This window comes from Alligator mississippiensis, chromosome 5 (genome assembly GCF_030867095.1).
Source record: "Alligator mississippiensis isolate rAllMis1 chromosome 5, rAllMis1, whole genome shotgun sequence".
Lineage (NCBI taxonomy): Eukaryota > Metazoa > Chordata > Crocodylia > Alligatoridae > Alligator > Alligator mississippiensis.
The window spans coordinates 206761596-206781091 of NC_081828.1; the positions used below are offsets into that span (position 1 = coordinate 206761596).

The 19496-nt window shown below is 40.5% G+C and overlaps 1 protein-coding gene across 8 annotated transcripts in view; it reads left to right on the forward strand.

Moving 5' to 3' along the window:
• KMT2C (lysine methyltransferase 2C) overlaps positions 1–19496 on the forward strand; it is a 308664-nt gene that overhangs the window by 169572 nt on the left and 119596 nt on the right. For all 8 annotated transcript variants that reach the window (XM_059729207.1, XM_059729206.1, XM_059729205.1 and 5 more), the window contains exons 10-13: positions 1029–1201; positions 2075–2235; positions 5125–5238; positions 11733–12484. In XM_059729207.1, coding sequence (XP_059585190.1) covers positions 1029–1201; positions 2075–2235; positions 5125–5238; positions 11733–12484 — 1200 coding nt within the window. The remainder of the gene's footprint in view (positions 1–1028; positions 1202–2074; positions 2236–5124; positions 5239–11732; positions 12485–19496) is intronic.

Sequence of the window (19496 nt, forward strand, 5' to 3'; positions counted from 1 at the left end):
AGATTTGGATTCAAAGGATCCAAACAATGCCCTTTGGTTTAAGGTGGTATTACAGTTTTTAAGGTGAGAGGGCATCCCAATGATAGTTGTCTTATATAATTTAAACAGGAGATTTTCATCTAGTAATTTATACATGAAATGTCCTTACATAGCAATCCTGGAGAAATCCTGCCACTGGCTTGTGGTGTGGCTTCACTGTGCTCCAAGAGGAATACTTTGGTCCATTGGTTGCAGTAGCTTGTATAGGGTAGTTAAGCAGCTCTCACTATGGGAGAAGAAGGGAAGATCCTTATGGAGGTGGATCCCTTTCACTTGTTCATCTCTGTCCTTATACATCACTGTCCTGGGGGTTTGCAGTGAGATGAGGCCTATGGTTTGTAGTAGATAAAACCCTATATTGGTCCTTATATCCAGATACTTCTTTTTTGGGGGGGGACATCAGTTCTGCTGCTCAGAGGCCTTCTTCCCCCATGAACATGGGGTCTAGGTTTACCCCATTATTGTTTGAGCGATAATTTAGTTATTATGAGCTTTGTAGTATGTATTCTACAGAAAAAGAGCAGTAATACAGTAGTCATTTATGTGTTTAAAAGGTAATGATTTATTTTTTCTAAAGTCAGGTTTTTTTGGTGAGCTTTGGGAAATGAATGGTTCAGTCTCAATTCCATTCACAAAACACAGGTGTCGGCATGACACGAGTATCCCTACAACTGGTGCTAATTGGCACTCTTGCTGGTATTCTCAACAAGAAGCCAACAGTTGAATGAAATTTCAGACTGAAGTATCTGTTCACTCGAGGGGTGTCCCTTCCAAATAAAGATACAAGGAAATGTTTCCTGCCAATGCCCACGCTTACCATACTCTGCAGGTGTAGAAGGCATCCAAATTCAGGGCTGTTATTAATCTTGCACTATTCTACCAGCATTTACCCAGAATAAATGCCCATTCAGAGGGGAAAGTGTCAGTTACCAACAATCTGATCATGTTGTGAAGCATCATAATTAAAAACTAAATGCTTGTGATTTCAGAACTGCAGAGTATGTGCTGAGTGTGGCACAAGAACCAGTTGTCAGTGGCACCACAACTGTCTGGTATGTGACAGTTGTTACCAACAGCAAGACAACCTGCCTTGTCCTTTCTGTGAAAAATTGTGCCACCCAGACTTCCAGAAAGACATGTTGCACTGTCACATGTGCAAAAGGTAAGAAACCTAATTTCTTATGGTTAATTAAATCACTCAGTGTGTTCAGTGACCCACATAAAATTAGCCTATTGAAATTGCTTCAATTCCTAGTGGGCAAGGGTCATTCTAAAATACTGCCCGCAGTGGCAATAGGTAGGTGTCCTTTTTTTTATAATCTTTAACAGACAAGTAAATAGGAGAGGGCAGGAAACTGTCCTCCCTCCTGCTAGAAAATTTCACCAAGAAACTTATCCTGCTGGTACTTCTCACTCTGAGTAAGCTGAAGACTAGAGCTATCAAGGAATAACTTTTATGAATATTGGCTTTAAATTCTTTCTAGTATTAAATTTGTTGTGTTAATTAGTACTACATAAATGAAATTCTTTGTAATTGTCTCTATTTGCAAAACTTACAAAATAGTTATTCTCTTTTCAGATATGCCAGTGTTATGTCTGAAATAAAAAAAAATACAGGGGAACTATAGGAAAATATATGGAGGTGATCTCAAATACTCTTATTGGTTAGCTGTGGAATATCATGGTGTACAGCAGTATCACAGCTACAAAACTGGCTTTAAACAAAGCTTAGGTCTTAGTATTTAAGTTTGTTCTGTGCTGAGCGTACTGGAAACCCATTTTTGTTTCTACCTGCCAAAGCAGTATTGCCTCAGAGTTGCAAAAAGAATCACATTCTCTAGTTCTTACTTTTGGAATAAGCCAAATTACAGAGTCTGTGTAGCCATAATTTTTACAACTGCACTGCTTAGTCATTTATTGAGTTTGCCCTGAGAATTGGAATATAGCATTGAAATTTCTATATTTAGACTGATTCATATTAGGACAACTGATAATTTATTAAAATCGCATAGTCACATTAAGTTAATCTCCCCAGGTGGATTCACATAGAATGCGACAAACCTCCAGGTAATGAATTAGATTCTCAGTTAAAAGATTACATGTGCCCTCTTTGTAAACAAGGAGAAGGGGATCAGACTCAGCCGTGTGATGTAATGGACACTTGTGAACTTGTTCCTGAATCTGGCAGTATGACAGGTAACATTTTTCTTTTAAAGTGCAAGAATATCAAATGGTCAGTTATCATAAAGATGTGTAGAAGGGCGTCTCAACACTCAACCCCTCCTCCCCCACCTCCATGTGTGCATAGTCTGTAAAGCTCCAAAACACAATGTATGACACATAAATATCTCCAATTCGAGCATTGTCTGCCACTCACAAATCTGTTCCAAAGTCCTGTTGTCAACCCACCATCCCAGTCCTTCCCTCCCCTTCCCAACAGTAACCACGTCTGGGGGTTGTCTTCCTACTCTCACTCCTTGGCCCTTTGGCTCTGGTTCTCCAATGTTGAGAAGTTAACAGGTGAGTCCTTCCTTTATTCCCCACGGCTCTCAGCCCTATCTGGCCTCCTAGCTCTTCAGCTTCGGTGAAGCTAATAGGCAAAGCCTTCTGTTTCTCTCCAGCCTTTTGGCTCTGTTTCTCATCACAGGAAAGTTAGCAAGCCAACCCTTCTGCTGCCTTCCCTAGGTCCAGGCTCTGTCAGGTCTGCAGAAATGCTCCTCTGCTGCATCCCCAGCTCTTCAAGGAAGTCCCACTAACACTCCCAACCCCCAGCTAGGTACTTCTTCTCAGACACTCTTGTAGATATCTAGCTCTTCCAGTTTTCATCTCTCTATTTATTAGTCTTGAGCGCTATGGCCCTCGACTCATTTAGGTCCAGCTGGGGAGCATCTGTTCCATCCCAGGGAAACTGGGCTTATGTTACTTAAAGGGACAATAACTCTGACAAGTATATTTAATTAAAATCATTAAATAGCATGTAATAGTACATTTTTATCAATATAAAAGTCCAACTGAGAACAAATGTGATTAACTCCACACAGTAGGGGACAGTCTGCCTCGGAGACCTTACCATCTAAATAGACAAGGTAGAGAAAGATGGCAGGTGAAACACTGGAAAATAAATAAGATGTCGTTTGTCCAAGGTAACAGCAGGATCAGAATAGAAATCAGGTCCCTGAGTCCTACTCCAGTGTGTGCTGTTCACTAGACCTTACTACCTAAATATTATTATTTGAATAATAAAATAGTAGTCAAGCATTGACTTTGTTTGGCAACTTCACAACACATTTTCTGATGAGTGGTGCTTACTGTCCTGGATGTTTTGTTTTCTAAGGAGAAAACTGTTTGAAGTCTAAGCTTAGAGAGAGAGGCTAGAAATTTGATAAAATCAGCACGTTCTGCCTCAGGAGGGCACGCATGAAATCTTGCACTGCTTGCCAGCGTGCTTTGCCAGCCCAATAGTAATCCAGCTAGTCTAATATCCCAATATTGTGAGCTTCTATAGAAGAAGCAGGTAGCTTAGTTGCTAGGTGTTCAGACCTTGGAACATCAAGCGCCCCTGGTTGATGCCAGAAAAGTCAAGGAATACTCCCAGGTGTGCAGGCCAATGCATTACATAAACAAGTCACTATCTTGGATGCTGGCAGTATTTGTAGGTATACATCCTTGGTGAATAGAAGGGAGATAATGAAAAATTGATCTTGAAGAAGGGCAGTGACAGTAGGTAAATATAAATAAATGAATGGCAGAGGGTTAGGAATGAAGATGTATAACAGGTTAGCATGACTAGCAACTTAAATCTTGAAAGGTCGCTTCTATCTTGAAAGGTTAGTGGAGGTTATTGAACTTTTCAAATAGTATATTCAGGTCGTTTAAGAAGTCTGAACTAACACATCAAGCTAATCCTAAAAGTTTTCCAGCCTTGAAGAGAAAACGCTTCTAGATAGATGGCAGCTTTTATTTGGATACTTCAAGTTGAAATTGTTTCTTTTGTTGTGACTTTTAGTTAGAAGAAACATTGAAGAATATATTCTTTTCCCCAAGGAAGAGTGGGGCTGTCGTCTCAACTACTAGGAGTAATCTGGACCCATTATACGAGTGTAGTTTTGTAGCATTTTACGCCCAAGAGATCACTTTTATACATTAAACCCAGATTTAGAACCCATGTAAATGATTATTTCTTTGAATTGAAGTTAAAATATCACTTTAATGTTGGCAGAGTCTCTGAGATTAAGTTTTAGGTGCTAAAATTGGTATTATTTAATGTGTTTTGGCTTTTTGAACTTGAAAGAGGCTTTCCTGAACAAAAAGTGATATTCACTTTACTTTTTTTACACTAAAGCCCTCTGAGGATCAGCTCTTTAGGAGCTGAAGTATAATGTGAACTTCACTTTTTCCCTATCCCCTACTTTGCTTAGTACATTTTAATGAATTTTATTAGGTTTAACAGTGTCTGGGAGAGGGAGGGAGTGTACATCTGGTATTGCGCACCATATTGTTGCCTTCAGTGCAAGAAACAGCTTATGAACTCTATGAGCAAGGCTTTTTCCATGCAACTTCCTTTAGTTAAAATGGGAACCTCATAGATAAAAGAAGGCCTGTTTCTTACTTGCAAAATTTGTCCTTCATGTTGGCTGGGTCTGACAAGTAGGTCAATGTTCCAAATATTAATGGTTGTTAAAACCTTTTTTACTGTGTTCCAAGCCCACAATGCCACCTTATTTTGTATTTCAGGTCTTTATTCTAAAATACAAGGGGACATCTATGGCCCCATTACACTGAAAATACAAAGAGATCTAAAAGTGAGTGCAGATTCTGTACAAGAATCATGCAAACATGGAGTGTTTGGTTCCTTTCAATTGCCAGAGTGGTATAAAGCAGTTTTTGTGTTGTTGAGGATCAGGTGCTTAATCTTTAGCATATACCCCCTAACCTTCTAGTTGTCCTGATCTGCCTTAACTCAGATTACATATTTAAATACTGTTTTGTTAAACCAAAAGGTCAAGCAATGATGGCAACCACTGATGCCAACTTAATAGAATAAACGCCTTGTCAAAATTGATAAATATTTTGCTTCTTCTTAAGCTTGTACAAATGAAATGGAAATTGAAGGTGGTGCAGAGGATGTGGCATTTCAGGAACAAGCAATTACTGACGATGGCCCTGACCAGGAGTCAACCGCTGCATGTGTCACACACGGTAAGAATGCAAGTTTCAAAGCCTGACAAAATAGCAGTATATGTACAGTGCGCCTGTTCTTTCATTAAGGATTCGTGTAACTTCTTGTCACACTGTAAGATGAATTGTGTAGATGCCACCATCTGAATTCTTCAGTGATAGTATTGACTTTGCTTTAAAGATTGGTTCAGCGAAGCCAAACTTGAAGTTATAAAATGTCTTGAACATCTCTCTCAAAAACGTTATACTTTCAATTATTTACTTAGGGGTGTTTGTTTTTTTTCCTGAAATCTGGAAATAGAAGTTATACAAATTTCTGCGCTTGTGTTTTTGTAGAAAAGGTGAGGCAATATCATGTTACTTTTTGCCATATAACTTCAGTCCCTAGATTTTCTATATGAGTCTTATGTTTGAACACCCCACAAAAAGCTTGTGGATTAACTTCTCTTGTGTGTTTTAGGGAACATATCCAAAGGCTGAGAACTCCCAGTATATTTGCTGCACAGGTTAAATTATGCACTCACTTGTTCTAGCATGAAAATGTCTTCTATATTTCTTTTGGAAGTGATTTTTTGTTAAATAGATGTTATAGTTTATAACAATAGGCCATGGCAAAACTACAAGCCATTTTTTTTCCTCCTGTTCTGAATTAAGTTTTCTTTATCCCCCCTTTTCCTCCTCCCCCCGCCCTTGTTGCAACTGCCTTTCCATCTGTTCTCTTGGTGGGTGGACCGCCCTTCAGAAATTGCTATTGATGCTGTGTACTAAAATGGACCACTTGATTTTTTTTTTTTTTAATATGACTGCAAAGGAGTGTACTTGTAAAGAGTTCTCATACCCCTTTTGAAACTCCGTTTTTTATCTTTCTTATCTTTGTTCCAGTATCTTGTTTCATCTCTAGAAGAATCAACAACCAAAAAAAGTATCACGTTTGCTTTGAAAACACAGAGAAGCAGGGGAAATTGTTGTAAAAAAAAACAAAAAAAACCCAAACAAACACCTTTCATACTCTGAATATAATATCAGGCTGTCCAGGATAATTTTTTTCTCACATTCTGCACTCCGAATAATGGCATATGTTGCTACACAAAACTGGAGAACTAGCTAAATCTTGGATTTTGAGAAATTATACCATGTGTCTAACACAAGCATACGGTATCAAGTACTACATATTTTACCCTTAAGTTCAAATGTTAGCTATACACCTTTCTTTGGTTCTGCTTTTCCACATTTTCAGTAGAACATTACAACTTCTGATCCTTCAGCATCTTATAGGAAAGCTGGACTTGCCAATTGAAGAATGATGTCACGTTTTTCAAAGTTTCCTATTAAATAAGGAAGAAGTTTCATTTAAAGGCATAAGAAAACAGCCCAAAGCCAGAGAAGCTTCTAATCAGTAAGACTGTTGTCTTCAATATTAGATATTCGATTATCCTTCAGTTCAGAAATACTCAGTCTGAAATGTCAGGCTTGTAGTGTATGACATTTGGTTTAGAACTGTTGACACTATTAAGATATATATTTTCAGTGATTTGTCAAATCGTTTGTCAGTCATGCCCTCCTCCCGCCCAACGTTCTCAGAGTTGGGTGAATATTTACAGGTTGGCTACAGGAGTGGGTCTTATTTTCCATAACCTGCCCTTAAGTTGTATGACTTCACCTTTTCTTTTTGGCTGTGATAGTTGGGAGTCTCCAGTCTGTCCTCCTGCAATGATGAAAAGCTCCACATCCCTATCAGAAGATTCATCTTCTGTCTTCCAAAAGGGATCAGAAATATTAGTCAAAGTTTTTTGTCAAAGCATTTAACGTGATTGTCTCCGAACAATTGCTCAGCACGTCCCATCTAACAGGCTGGCTGGCTGGGTAACTTCAATTCCCTGTTTCTTTTTTTAAATACATTTTTCATTCTGTTTTCCTTAGTGTGACCTTACATTGCTTCTGTTCTGCAAAGAATTCAAAGTAATTTTTTCAGGTTTTGTATTGTGTCATCATAACTCATTACAAGTATCGAGAAGCTTTAATCTTTCTCTCTTTTTTTTATAACTGTTGCTTGCCTGAAACAGTGTATGGCACGTCATTAGTGTTGATATTGTGTGCATATTTCAGCCCCAGTTATTTTAGAACAAAAAGCTAGCAGAGCTGTCCTGCTACAGTGTGTGAAAATCATCATCTTCTCACGTCTTGCCACCACAATTAAAGATTTTCTCCTTATTGGGCATATAACGTGGCCCAGTCTAGTCCTGGCATCGTGTTTCCTGATCATGGCTTCTCCAGCAGCTAGCGGACTAACAGATGTTCTGTGGTCTGTGTTTTACTACAGCTATTTGCACCTGAGTAAACTCACTTTTACTTGTTGCCTTTTCATGAGTGCACGATGGAGTAGAAGTTATATGATTACATGATACATGTAAGGGCTTTAATGACAAAAAGGTTTTATCACATGCACACATATTGTACATACATCATGGAAATTGTTGGATGAGACTTCTGAGCAGTCAATACTTTCAGAAGTACAAGACAAAAATCATGCATTTTTAAGGAGACCTTACAGAAATGACTTTTAAAAATGAACTTTTAAAATATTATATGTAGGATCCTGAAACAAAAGTCAGATTATATAGGTGACAAGTTGATAATGTGAAGTCATTGCTAGGAACCTAGGAAACACAAGAGGAATACACAAGAATTGAATGTTGCCAGTTCATGGTTTCAGAGGTTAAATATTGATCAGTTTGTTCATCTAACAACACTGTTAGGTAGCCTATTAAAACAGCAAGCAGCAAGTGATTGTTAAATACTGACAGGACAGTTTCATGCATAGAAAGACTAGTAGGATGAGGGAAGGAATTCTTAAGCTTTTTTAAAGAAAAACCTGACAAATCATGGTTGTTTCTATTTTAAATAAAATTGCCAGTGGAAAGTGAATTAAATGAACCACTTTCGTACTTGGGACTAAATGCCCATAATGTAAAAGTTGGGAAGATTTTTATCTTAATGAAGACATGGTAGTATGAACACAAAAATTAGTCTTCAGAAATAGAGAGAAACAATCAAACTATAATAAAAACTGGTTGAGAAGTCAAATGAGCTTCTGAAGATGTCTTTCGGTATTAGTACCATATAATAGCTTCACAGATTTTCTAGAAGATTAAGTAATCAAATTTGATGGTGATACCAATTTAAGAAGAATTGCAAACATAATAGAAGATCAAGTGAAACTGCAATAGGACCTTGAGAATTTAGAAAATTGGGAAAATTCCAGTGGGATGATATTCAACTTGCACAGAGATGATACCAATCAAAAATGCCACATGGGAGCAAGCTGGTTGTAAGGCAAGGAATCCCTCTGGTGTAATGCATAACAAACATGAGCATTTAATGGGATGCTATTGCAAAAACAAAGAAGCAGATGTAATTCTGATCAGTCTTTACAAATGGAGGCTTACCATTTCTCAGAAATTGATGGCTTAGACCCATACGTCTGCCCGTCACAGTTGATTCAGGTCCGTACATCTACACTGCTTTCCTCTTGCATACTGTAACTTGCTGTCATGATCCTATATGACAAAAAGATGAGAAACTTTGATCTGCGTGTTTGGGCGAGTCTTTTGTCCAGCTAGACAGTTTATGCCAACTGAGGATTTTCCCCTAGTGTTTTGTTTGTTTTTTGTCTCCTCTCCAGTAGTATTATGGAGAATATCACAGTATTATGGAGAATATTAATGCAGCTGTTGCTCACACTCCCACCATTGATACACATCTTGAACAGGGCTCCATATCCCACATATTGGTAGTGGACCCTGCCCCTGAATTCCTGACCTCCCTAGGAGCCCTGCTGTCCAGATGGTGCAGCTCCATGGGCCAAATCTGGCTCCTGGACTTCATGTTTAACACCCCTGGATTAAGTGATTTGAAGTGATTTATATTTCGTTGGATCTTTGTTTATACTCTGAGGTTCTTGTAAGTTGTTAATCACATTGAACGTTGGGCAGGGATAACATCTTGGAGATTAACTGATTGAAAGAGTTGTAAGCTTTTGAGCCAGGTACAGACATTACACTTTTTATCAGTATAAGTGATCAGAACAGAACAGAAGCGTGGTGCACAAAACCAGTCTACACTTGTAACGGAATAGAAGCGTGGTGCACACAGACTGGTTTAAAAATGGTAAAACCCGGTGTAAGATTTGCACCACCCCAAACCACCGCCAAAGGGCAAATGTGTGTTCTGTTCGCTACCAATATAAACTACGCCACTTACAGAAAACTGTGTAACTTAGGTTGATTTTGCCTTGGGCCTTTTCAGCGTCTGTACCTAGTCCAGTAGACAACAGGCTACCTTGTCCGATGCTATGCTGTCCTATGTGTGTGACCTTTCACAAATCTTGTAGCATCTTATGCCCATGAGATCAGTTTCATATATTAAACCCAGATTTAGAACCTATCTAAATGAGCTTTCCTTTGAACTGAAGTTCACAATATCACTTTAATGTTAGCAGAGTCTCTGAGAGAGGACGTTTTAGGTGCTAAAAGTAGTATTAGTTGCCTGTGAAAGTTCATGCCTCTAAACTAGTTTGTTTCTAAAGTGCCTTCTGCCTCACTTCAGGATAACATGGCTGTCTCTACTCTGAATACTAAAATTGAAAAATTTGTAATGTTTTTAACATACTTTGTTACAATACATACATGGCTCAAAGGTAACGCACATTGCTATCAGCGTCCCTGTCCTCATGCTTTTGAGAAAGACAGCCTTCCTGTACTGTTGTCTGCTCTTTGCTCCCCTCCAACCACGCTAAAGCAAAAGGAAAAGTGTAAATATGCTATGAAATAGTCATTAACTTTTTTTTGTTCAGTTCTATCATAATTACCAAAGTATTTATGATAAAATCTGTTTTACTGTGTATTTTGAGTTGTAAAGAAAAGAAGTCTTTGGAGAGGCTCTGAAATATGGTATTAACTTCTTTGTTGTAAATGTGAAAGTGCTTACAGTATTAGAAACACTGTATGGCGCGCATAGTGACAGCTGTCATTTTAGGCATCCCAGCTCTGGGGAAAGGCCATCTGTGCCCTTGGGTGTCCTGCAGCCGATGGGATCTTGCTGTATCCCTCAGATCTGCCACCCAGCTAGAATTTTACCCCTTCCCAGCTACTCCCTACTGTCCCAAGAGGAAGCTAAGCTGCTAAAAGAAACAGGAAAGAGGAGAGGTTCATCATGAAGCTGCAGAGCTCTGTTTTCTCTGCTGGAATAGACAAAGCCCCCCTCTAACCCTTTAGGCTAGGGGAGAGCGCATTGAAAATCAACTAGGCAGGAAGTGGATATGAATTACAAAAAAAAAGGGAGCTTCTCACAAAAGGGTAGATGCACACCTTTATAAACAACCTAAAAAGATATAGAGTGCAAGCTTCTGTACATCCAAGTTCACTTCATCAGACACTATGAAAAGCTGTGATGAATGTAGAGTATAAGAAGAAAAGAGAATACAAAATACCTAACTTTGCCATTTAAAAAAAAAATCACACTAATGGTCAGTGTCCATTATTGTTAGTGTGGGCCTTTCCCCCCCAACAAAGAGACCAGAACAAGGAAATGCAAAACCAAAAATGTACCTGGAGGCAGGGAGACTCAGTGGAAAGCTTGTAGAACTTGAATCTGTTCCGAATTTGTTTTTTTGAGAACATCTTTGACCTAACTAACTAGATAACGAGCAATAATGGGATGAAATTACCAGGTATTTCATAGTAGAGATCTAATAAATGTCTACTTTTTTTTTTTTTTTACAAGTGTGTTCCTTGTTCTCCTTGATATAATTTTAGTGATTAATTAGCAGTGATAGTACAAATTTAGTGTATTTCAGTCCTAATGTTCCCATCAACAAAATATCTAATAACTAGTTTAAGTATATGCTGCAGCACTGGAGAACTAGCTGTCTTTGCCTCATCCTGTTGTTTAATTATTTAAGGTTTTTTGCATGGGTAGTCTGTTTTAAGCCTTTTCATCCAGAAAGCACCGTGCTCTAAGATCTCAAGATTTGGGGCTACCCTGGGTGTCAGTGAGTTTCATTGTCAAAGCCTTGTGCTAAAGCCTTCTCAACACTAGAAAGGATTTGCTAGTATAGTAATACTGGGAAACCCAACTAATAAAAGTCCTGATGTATACTGATCAACAAGTTGATTTGCAGTCTAACCTCAACTCCCATTTCCTGAACAAAACAAGCCAAACAAGCAAAAGGATTTTTCTCTCAGTGTAGAACTGTGTGTACACTAGGCCTTTTGCTGGTGTAGCTTTGTCAGGTATGGGTGGGATTATTTTTTCCATACTCATAACTGTGCTGGTTAAAGTTTAAGTGCATGTGTGGCTTGAGAACAGTCTGCCTGTGACCATTTAACAGCTTAGTTAGCTGTTCTTTGGGAGACAAATGTTGCAATGTTCAAATGCCTGCCACTTCTTTTAAATATCGAAAATTGCTTCATGGCTGATGTTTTCATATGAATCTCTAATGTTATTTTCTTCTTTAGTTATAGACATATCACAGGATGAAAAGACTGTTGAACTGGAAAAGGGAGTTCCTGATCAGGTTGATATAGCTGAAATGGAAACATCTCCTAAAAGAACACCAACACCAGCACCTGATGACAGTCAAAGTGAGCAAATGATGGAAGTGACAGAGAGTGCTCAAGCTGTAACGCAGCAGGAGTCAGACGCTCAAGTAGAAGAGAAACAACTATTACAACAAGATGCTGAGATGTCAGGAATATCCACAGAGGAATCTCAGCCTCCACCTTCAGCACCTGAGGCCATAACGACAGCACCAGAAACCTTAGAGCCTGTGAATAAGGAGGAAACTGCCTTTAAGGTGGTAGAACAATTGGAGACAATAAGAGTGCAAGACGATGTAGAAAAGGGAGAAACCTGTGAAAGCTCTGAAACGCCAGCTGTTCACTTGGAAGTGGAAACTGCTCCTGCAAATGAAAATTGTGCAAAAAATAGTTCACCACTAGCAGGCAAACCCATTAAATCACCAGCTGAGACATGCTCCTCATTTTCATCATCAATTGGTATAAGCAAGACAAGCGTGTCTTCCTCTCCAGCAGTGTCATTAGACTTGCATACTGTACACGATGTGATGCACAGTCAGACTCCAGCACTGATTTCATCTGCTGGATGTGCTCTCCCAGCAACTTACGTATCTGTCACTCCGAAAATTGGCATGGGGAAACCAGCTATTACCAAAAGAAAGTTTTCTCCTGGGAGACCCAGATCAAGACAGGTAAGCATGTTATTTTATTAAAGCAGATAAGCCAGGCACGTTGACTTTGAGTAAGCTGCGTTTTGGGTAGTATTAATACATATGTGGTTATATTAAAAATAAATGGATTTGTTTTGGAGAACATCCTGTGTACATATCTTGCATTATAAATTGTGTATACAGTTTAGTTTTAAACATCTGTAATTTTAAAAACACTTGCTTTGAGAGACAGGGTAACTTCAGGTTGAATAACCGAAGCTCAGATGTGGCAGAGTTTGCTCTTTAATGGGCAGTGTTGGGACATCATTTGAGCATTGGGCTAAACTAGAAACCTTATCTGAACCTCAAATAAAATATTAAAGGCACAGAAGTGCAAACATCCCTGACATTGGACAGAGATTTCAGATTATGGCAAATGGTTTAATGGTTTTTCGCTTTCGCAGATGTCTGCTAGGAATGATCTGGCATGACTTGTAGTTTTGACTTTAGGTTTATTTGATCTCAGAAGATCTAGTTCATAGCCTGTTGAATCACCTGTCTTCCAAATGAGTGGTTTGAAAACTAATCGTTTACACATCTTTTAATTTAATCATTGCAAAACTTGACTTGTTAAACTTGTACTTCATTACTCTGTAGTATAGCAAACTTGTCCACAATATTTTATTTAATACTTATTTAGTAATGGAAGAATTCTAAAAAAAAAAAAAAAATATACAAGCTGCTGCTTTGTTATTCAAAAGCTCAGTGTAAACCTATTTTAAAGGTTTAAGAGGTGAGAAGCAGTGTTCTCCAAGGATCTAAAATCCTAGATTTATTTACTGTTCTACAATAAAGGCAACAAACTGCATATAAGATAATTCAACCCACTGGGACTTGGCATTTTCCTCAATTATTTTTCTTGTATACAAGAATGTTGTGAAACTGGCTAAAAAGATACAGTAATTCAAAAACATACCATTAAACTCCTGGGAAAACATTGCATACTTATTCCTGCTCCTTTGTTTTGAAGTATTTAAGAAGATAGTTCCCCCGCTTTATAATTTTCTAAGTATTGCTAGTACTTTCTTGTCTTTAAATTATTTGTATGTTTCTGTTTAAGTTTATTTCTTAGTTCCTTTATGTAATTAAAAAAAAAGTCTAGTGCCATTTTGAACTTTGACTTTTTCTGAAGTAACTTCTTTGCTTTGTGATCCAGTAAATGTAATATTGGTTACTAACACTGCCGCCCCCATAATTCACAGCAGCAGAGCTGTGCCACAGCTCTGGTCATAAAGTTACTTCGCGTCAGCTGCTGCAGAGCCCACAAAGGGGAGCATAAAGGACAGCCCCACATTGATAAATGGCTCATGGAAACATATGAAATAATTTTTTCTGAGTGTTAGTATAATCGCATAAAACTGTTCCTATTTCTTAAGACTTACAGCGCATTTATTACCAAAACAAATAAGTGTGCAACTTTAAAAAGCAACAAAAAGCCCTGGATGTTATGCTTCCTACTGTTAACTCCTCTTTATAAATAAGCAGGTCAAGTTATGATGGCCGTTGAGGCTAGTGCAAGCAGACTCTTAGCTCTAGCATTGTATTAACATTTGCTTGTACGTCCAGGGTGAGAGTCTGTTCCACCTATTTAGCAGCTAAATGCAATTCTATTCCATCCTGCCCTGTTCCTTTAAAAACCTTTAATGCAAAAAAGGTAAGTAGGTCTTCTTCCTCCTCTTCCTCCTCACAGCCTTTAGTGTTGTAATCTAAAAACTAAGTTAGACAAAAAGGTTATTTTTTTCTGGGGCTAATGAATAGTGCAGTAGGATTACATTTAAATGTCTAATAGGTGAAATGGAGCTTGGCCCTCAATTTTCACGGTATTTTTAAAACAGGAAGAAGAAAAGCCTGTATATGTTTTGGAATAAGTGTTTTGAGGTCCTTCATGATATCAGAATATACTAATGCTCTGAGGTGTAGTGGTGTAGGATCAGAAAATCTAGCACATAATTAATGATTTCATGTCTAACAATTGAAGTAACGCAGGTGTTCTTGCTTTTGTGTCAGATATATGGATTTGCTGGGCAAACATTTCCCATAGCTTCCACTGAATTGTCAAGAAAAATAGATCAGTTGCATAGTATGAGTCTTTTGCTCAGTTGGGGTTTCTTTTGCTCATTTCCCTCCCAATTTTTTAACAGGGACAGGAACTAATGCCCTAATCTAAAGTTAATTTAAATTAATGAAAAGACTCCCACTGATGTCTTTGTTCCAAATACATACTAAATTGAAACTTGCTTGCTTCCAGTTGTAATTTCATTGTAAGAAAAATATATGCAAACTTTTTGGTCCCAATTCTCAGGTTCTCAATTATTTTTCTTTTGTTTTTCAGCCCTTACTCAGGCAAACTTGTAATGAAGTTGGGGAAAATTTGCCTCAGTAAAGACTGAATAGAAAATAAATAAGAATCTCTGGATACTTGATTAAAATCTTCATTAAAAGTAAACAGAACTGTCCTCTGCCTTTATTCTGTTGGTTTTGTTTACATGGAGGTTATCTCATGTTTGTATTCTTCCTCGGTTCTTCTTTTTGTTATATTATTTACTTGAATGTTACACTTTGAATGTGTGATTTTGGGGCTCAGTAGAAGAGATACCTATCTTTTGAGCAAAGGGAATTGCTGCCTGTGGTTAATGTTTTCTAAAGATAGTTTCATCATTAGAACCATACTTCCTACGAGACTAGCAATTCAGTGTTTATCATCCTGTGATTATTGCAAGCCATTGTATACTACAGTATGTAGCTGTATGTACATGTATCTGCATACCCTTGAGACAGTGCAGGAACTGTCCCCAGTGAATATTCTGAATTTTACAACATCAGCTTCCTAGTCTCTTCCTTTGGCTGAGGGACTGAGACCTTGGGAATGAGGGTCTGTAGAGGATACTAGCTTTTAGAAAAGTCCAATTACAGGTAAGCAGTTTCCCTTTTGAGCAGTGTATAAACAAACAGACAATCCCCATTGGGTAAGTAGTGTATTTTAAAAATGTTCAGTGTGTGGAGTCCTCCTAGAAAATGTCTTGAATCCATTAACCAGCAAGAGTCAACATTATTAGAGAAATTTTATACTTGTGGCAAATCAGTCACTGTGGATCACAGTAGTAATCTCTGAAGAAATGTCATTAATGCCTAAGAATGAAAACACACACACACACACACACACACACACTCTCTCTCTCTCTCTCTCCTCTTATGTTTTATTATCTTAACTCTTTTAAAATTGGAGTATACATATAGTGATCTTTTATGTTCATCCCAGTTCAGAAGGCAGAAGCCAACATTTCTCTTTTCTACCAAACAAGACCTTCTCTCTGTTCTACTTTCTGTACAAACAACCTGTTCAGCCTTTTTTTGGAAATTGGTTCACATATTAGAGAGAGGCTGGAGTGATGCCATAGTCATAATTCTCATTTTGATACATTCTCATGCCTAACCTGAGGAAAACTATATATCATTTCATGTGTTGCTTTCTGCCAGAGGATCAATTATTTTGGAAAAAAAGATGCAAGGTAATATATATTGTTCTCTAGAAATTAATTTGAAAATTTACTTCACTTCTCAGCAAATATTGCACCTCTGCAGAGGGTTGAGCCAGATGACACTCGAGCTCCTTTCCAACCCTAATATCCACAGACCCTTTACCGTGGGTTTTGCAGAGGTGTCATAAAGCTCAAGCTTGCGGTTTGGGCTACAACCAGACTTGTACATCACAGGCAGCGAGGGGAAGCCCTGTCCCCTGAAGTTCCTTCAAGTTTCTTTTTCCCCTGCCTGCCTGCCTGGCCACACCTCTGCTGCAAAGGCTTTTCTGAGGGACTTTCCAAGCTTCGTTTCATGGTTCTTGGACTAATGACTTACCTGTCTGATCCCCAGAAATGCATCATGGCTGCATTTGCCTCTTCAGAAGATTGCCCGTCCTTTCTCCACTTCCTTTGAGGCATGAGCAGTAGCAGCAGGCTTTGGGGGGGAACTGAGACGAGAAAGCCAAAGGAAAAAGCCGAGCGCAGTTTCCCCTCGCAACCCAGCCCGGGCAGGAAAGGAGCAAGACCTGAGCGGAGAGGTCACATCTGCTCGGCTAGATGCAGGCCGTGCCAGGCAAGGTCTTTTTGCCTTTTCTGTCCACAGCAGGAAAGAGGGCAAGAACAGGCTCTCAGGCAGCAAGCCCTCCCCTCCCAAAATCCCAGAAGATTACCAGATGAAATATCACACTTAAGTCCCTATCCTCCACATAAATAGTCATGCCTTGTAACTGCGCCGCTCAAACATTTCCTCTTCTTCCTCTGATTTATGTTAGATCTCTGATTTAGTTAGTTTATCAAGGTGCATATCTACCCTGCCTTCTGCCTAACTTCAGATGGACGCAGCTAACTACCTCTTCCTCCTCTTCTACTGGGGTCTCACTCCTCTTGGTCCCTGTGTTGCAGAGGCTCAGCACTGAATGGCGCACAAACACTGCCGATCCCAAAGAGCGTACAGTAAGGAGCTGTTTTCTGTTTCTGTAGTTTTCAGCTCCTAGTTTTCTTGGAGTGCAACATATCAGATTAATCCAGAAAAGGCTGCACCATAGGCACATGCTGATTCTTCTGGGCAAGCTTATACCATCCCTTCCCTGCCCATAATGAATTATTCCTCCTTGGAACAAGAATGTCAGGAGCCCAAATAAGAGTCAGGGACTCCAGGAGTAGAATATAGTTTAAAAAATAAATTGCCACCAGATGGACTGTCAGGGCAAGAGTGGACACTATGCTTAGGAGATCTGCAGCTATGCTAGAAAGGTAAAACATGGATTTCTTTCCAAATCCAAAAGATAGGGAAGTTTTAGGCAGCCCTCCTACCTGCCACTGTGGTTGTCCATGCCTTCATATCCAAGTGATGGTTCCCAGCTTCTAATGCAGGTTGTTGTCCCTCACCAACACTTTCCCCTGATTCCAGCAAGTGGCACAAGGCAATGAGAGGGACAGCACCCAGATGTGGAACAACTGGCAAAAGTAAGCAGCCTCTGAGGCTTTCATTTCTTACTTTCAAGCGTAGCCTCCATTTTCTAAAGCACCAGTCAAATTTGAATCTTATATGCCTGCTGAAGCCATGGTTTTCAGAGGCTTTTCAAACAAACAAATAACTGTGTTCTGACACCCTAAGCACTTTCACAAACAGTGCTAATGTTGGGTAGGCAAGTATGGTGGTACTTAATCTGAATATTACCTGCTAAAAAGAAAAATTATTCCATCAGGGAAAAATGCAAAATTAAAAATCTGCAGATGCCCCAACACAATGGAAACATTTTTTTCAAGCGGCTGCTAAAATGGTGTCTAGTTGTCTTGTGAGTCAGCACCCTGCACAGCTGATTTTTGCCAATTGCCAACCATGGCTGATTGCAATCTTCTTTTTAATTTAAACTCTAACAGAAACAAGCTCTGTTTTAAAAGAGCTGCATGCTCCGAAATCAGCAACACCCAACTGCCAGAGGAAGTTGAGGGAGGCAAGGCGTGTAGAGGGGTGCATACGTTGTGTTCCCCCTCCTTTGCATAGCTGTCTCAGTGGCAGCTGCAATAATTTCTACTTCCCCTGCTTGTGGGGTGGGGCTAGGGAAGATGGAGGAAAGAGAGAGGAACAGCTACAAGCACAGATATGGGACCTTGGTCCTTGGGACCAGGTTTTGAGAAACCAATTCCCAGTTATCTGAGGAAGCTTGCTGGAAAACTGAGGCTATTCAGAGTCAGCAGAAAACTCAACAATTGCCTGACTGCTGCTGGACAGTTTAGAAGGTAATACTGACCACGTGGTAAACTGAAGCAATCCATGTAGTTCAACAAAAGAAAATGAATAGAAAAAATGCAAGTTCAGTAGTAGGGCTGTGCAAAGCTTTGGTAGCCAATTTGATTTGGAGATTTGGCCTGATTCGGGGACCGAATCTCCAAATCTGAATCGAGATGGGAGACCACTTAAAAGCTCCAGATTGATTCAAAGTGTCCAAATCGATTCAGAAAAAGATTCAGAAAAGATTTGGCCATAGACTAAACAGGCAGCTGACACAGCTGCCTCCAGCTGGTAAGTCTCTTGGGGCTGGGGGGAGGGAAGGGGCGTGGAGGAGGGGAGGGATTGGGGCTGGGACAAGCTGCTAAACTGGGGCGAGGGGCGTGTTACTCGGGGCAGGGGGATGTGGGCGCGGCAGCACTGGGAACGGGGGCTCTGCCCTGCTGCAGCTTTCCCAGCTGGGGCTGGGCAGGGGGGGGGAGAGGAGAGGAGAGGAGAGGGGTGCAGAGGGGCACAAGATGCAGGCACGGCAGTGCTGGGAGCGGGGGTTCTGCCCTGCTGCCGCATGGCCAGCCAGGGTGGGGGGAGTAGGGATGTGGGTGCAGCTCACTCCAGGCGGAAGGAGGAAAGCAGCAGCTGGGCATAGCTCCCAGCACTGCAGTGCCTGCATCCCGCACCCCTCTGTGCCAGCTGACAAACAGCAGGGCAGAGCCCTCGCATCTCACACCCCTCCGCGCTGGCTGGGGCTGAGGCTGGGGCAAGCTGCTCAGCTGGGGTGAGGGGCGTGTTACTCGGGGAGGGGGGGTGTCTCTGTATGTGGGCATGACAGCATTGTGAGCAGGGGCTCTGCCCTGCTGCTGCTTGCCTGGCTGCCATGTTGGGGTGGGGCGCAAAGCAGGCATGGCTCGCTCTGGGCGGAAGGGGACAAGTTGCAGCAGGGCATAGCCCCCACTCCCAGCACTACCGCACCTGCATCACTGCTGGGAGCAGGGGCTCTGCTCTGCCGCCTCTTGTCAGCCGGCGTGCAGGGTACCAGGATGCGGATGCGGCAGCGCTGGGAGCGGGGCCTCTGCCCTGTCACCACTTGCCAGCCATTGCAAAGGGACATGGGATGCGGATGCAGATGTGGCAGCACTGGGAGCAGGGGCTCTGCCCTGCTGCCACTTGCCCCCTTGTACCTGGAGTGAGCCACACCCGCATCCCCCCTCCCCCCACCCTGGCTGGGCATGCGGCAGCAGGGCAG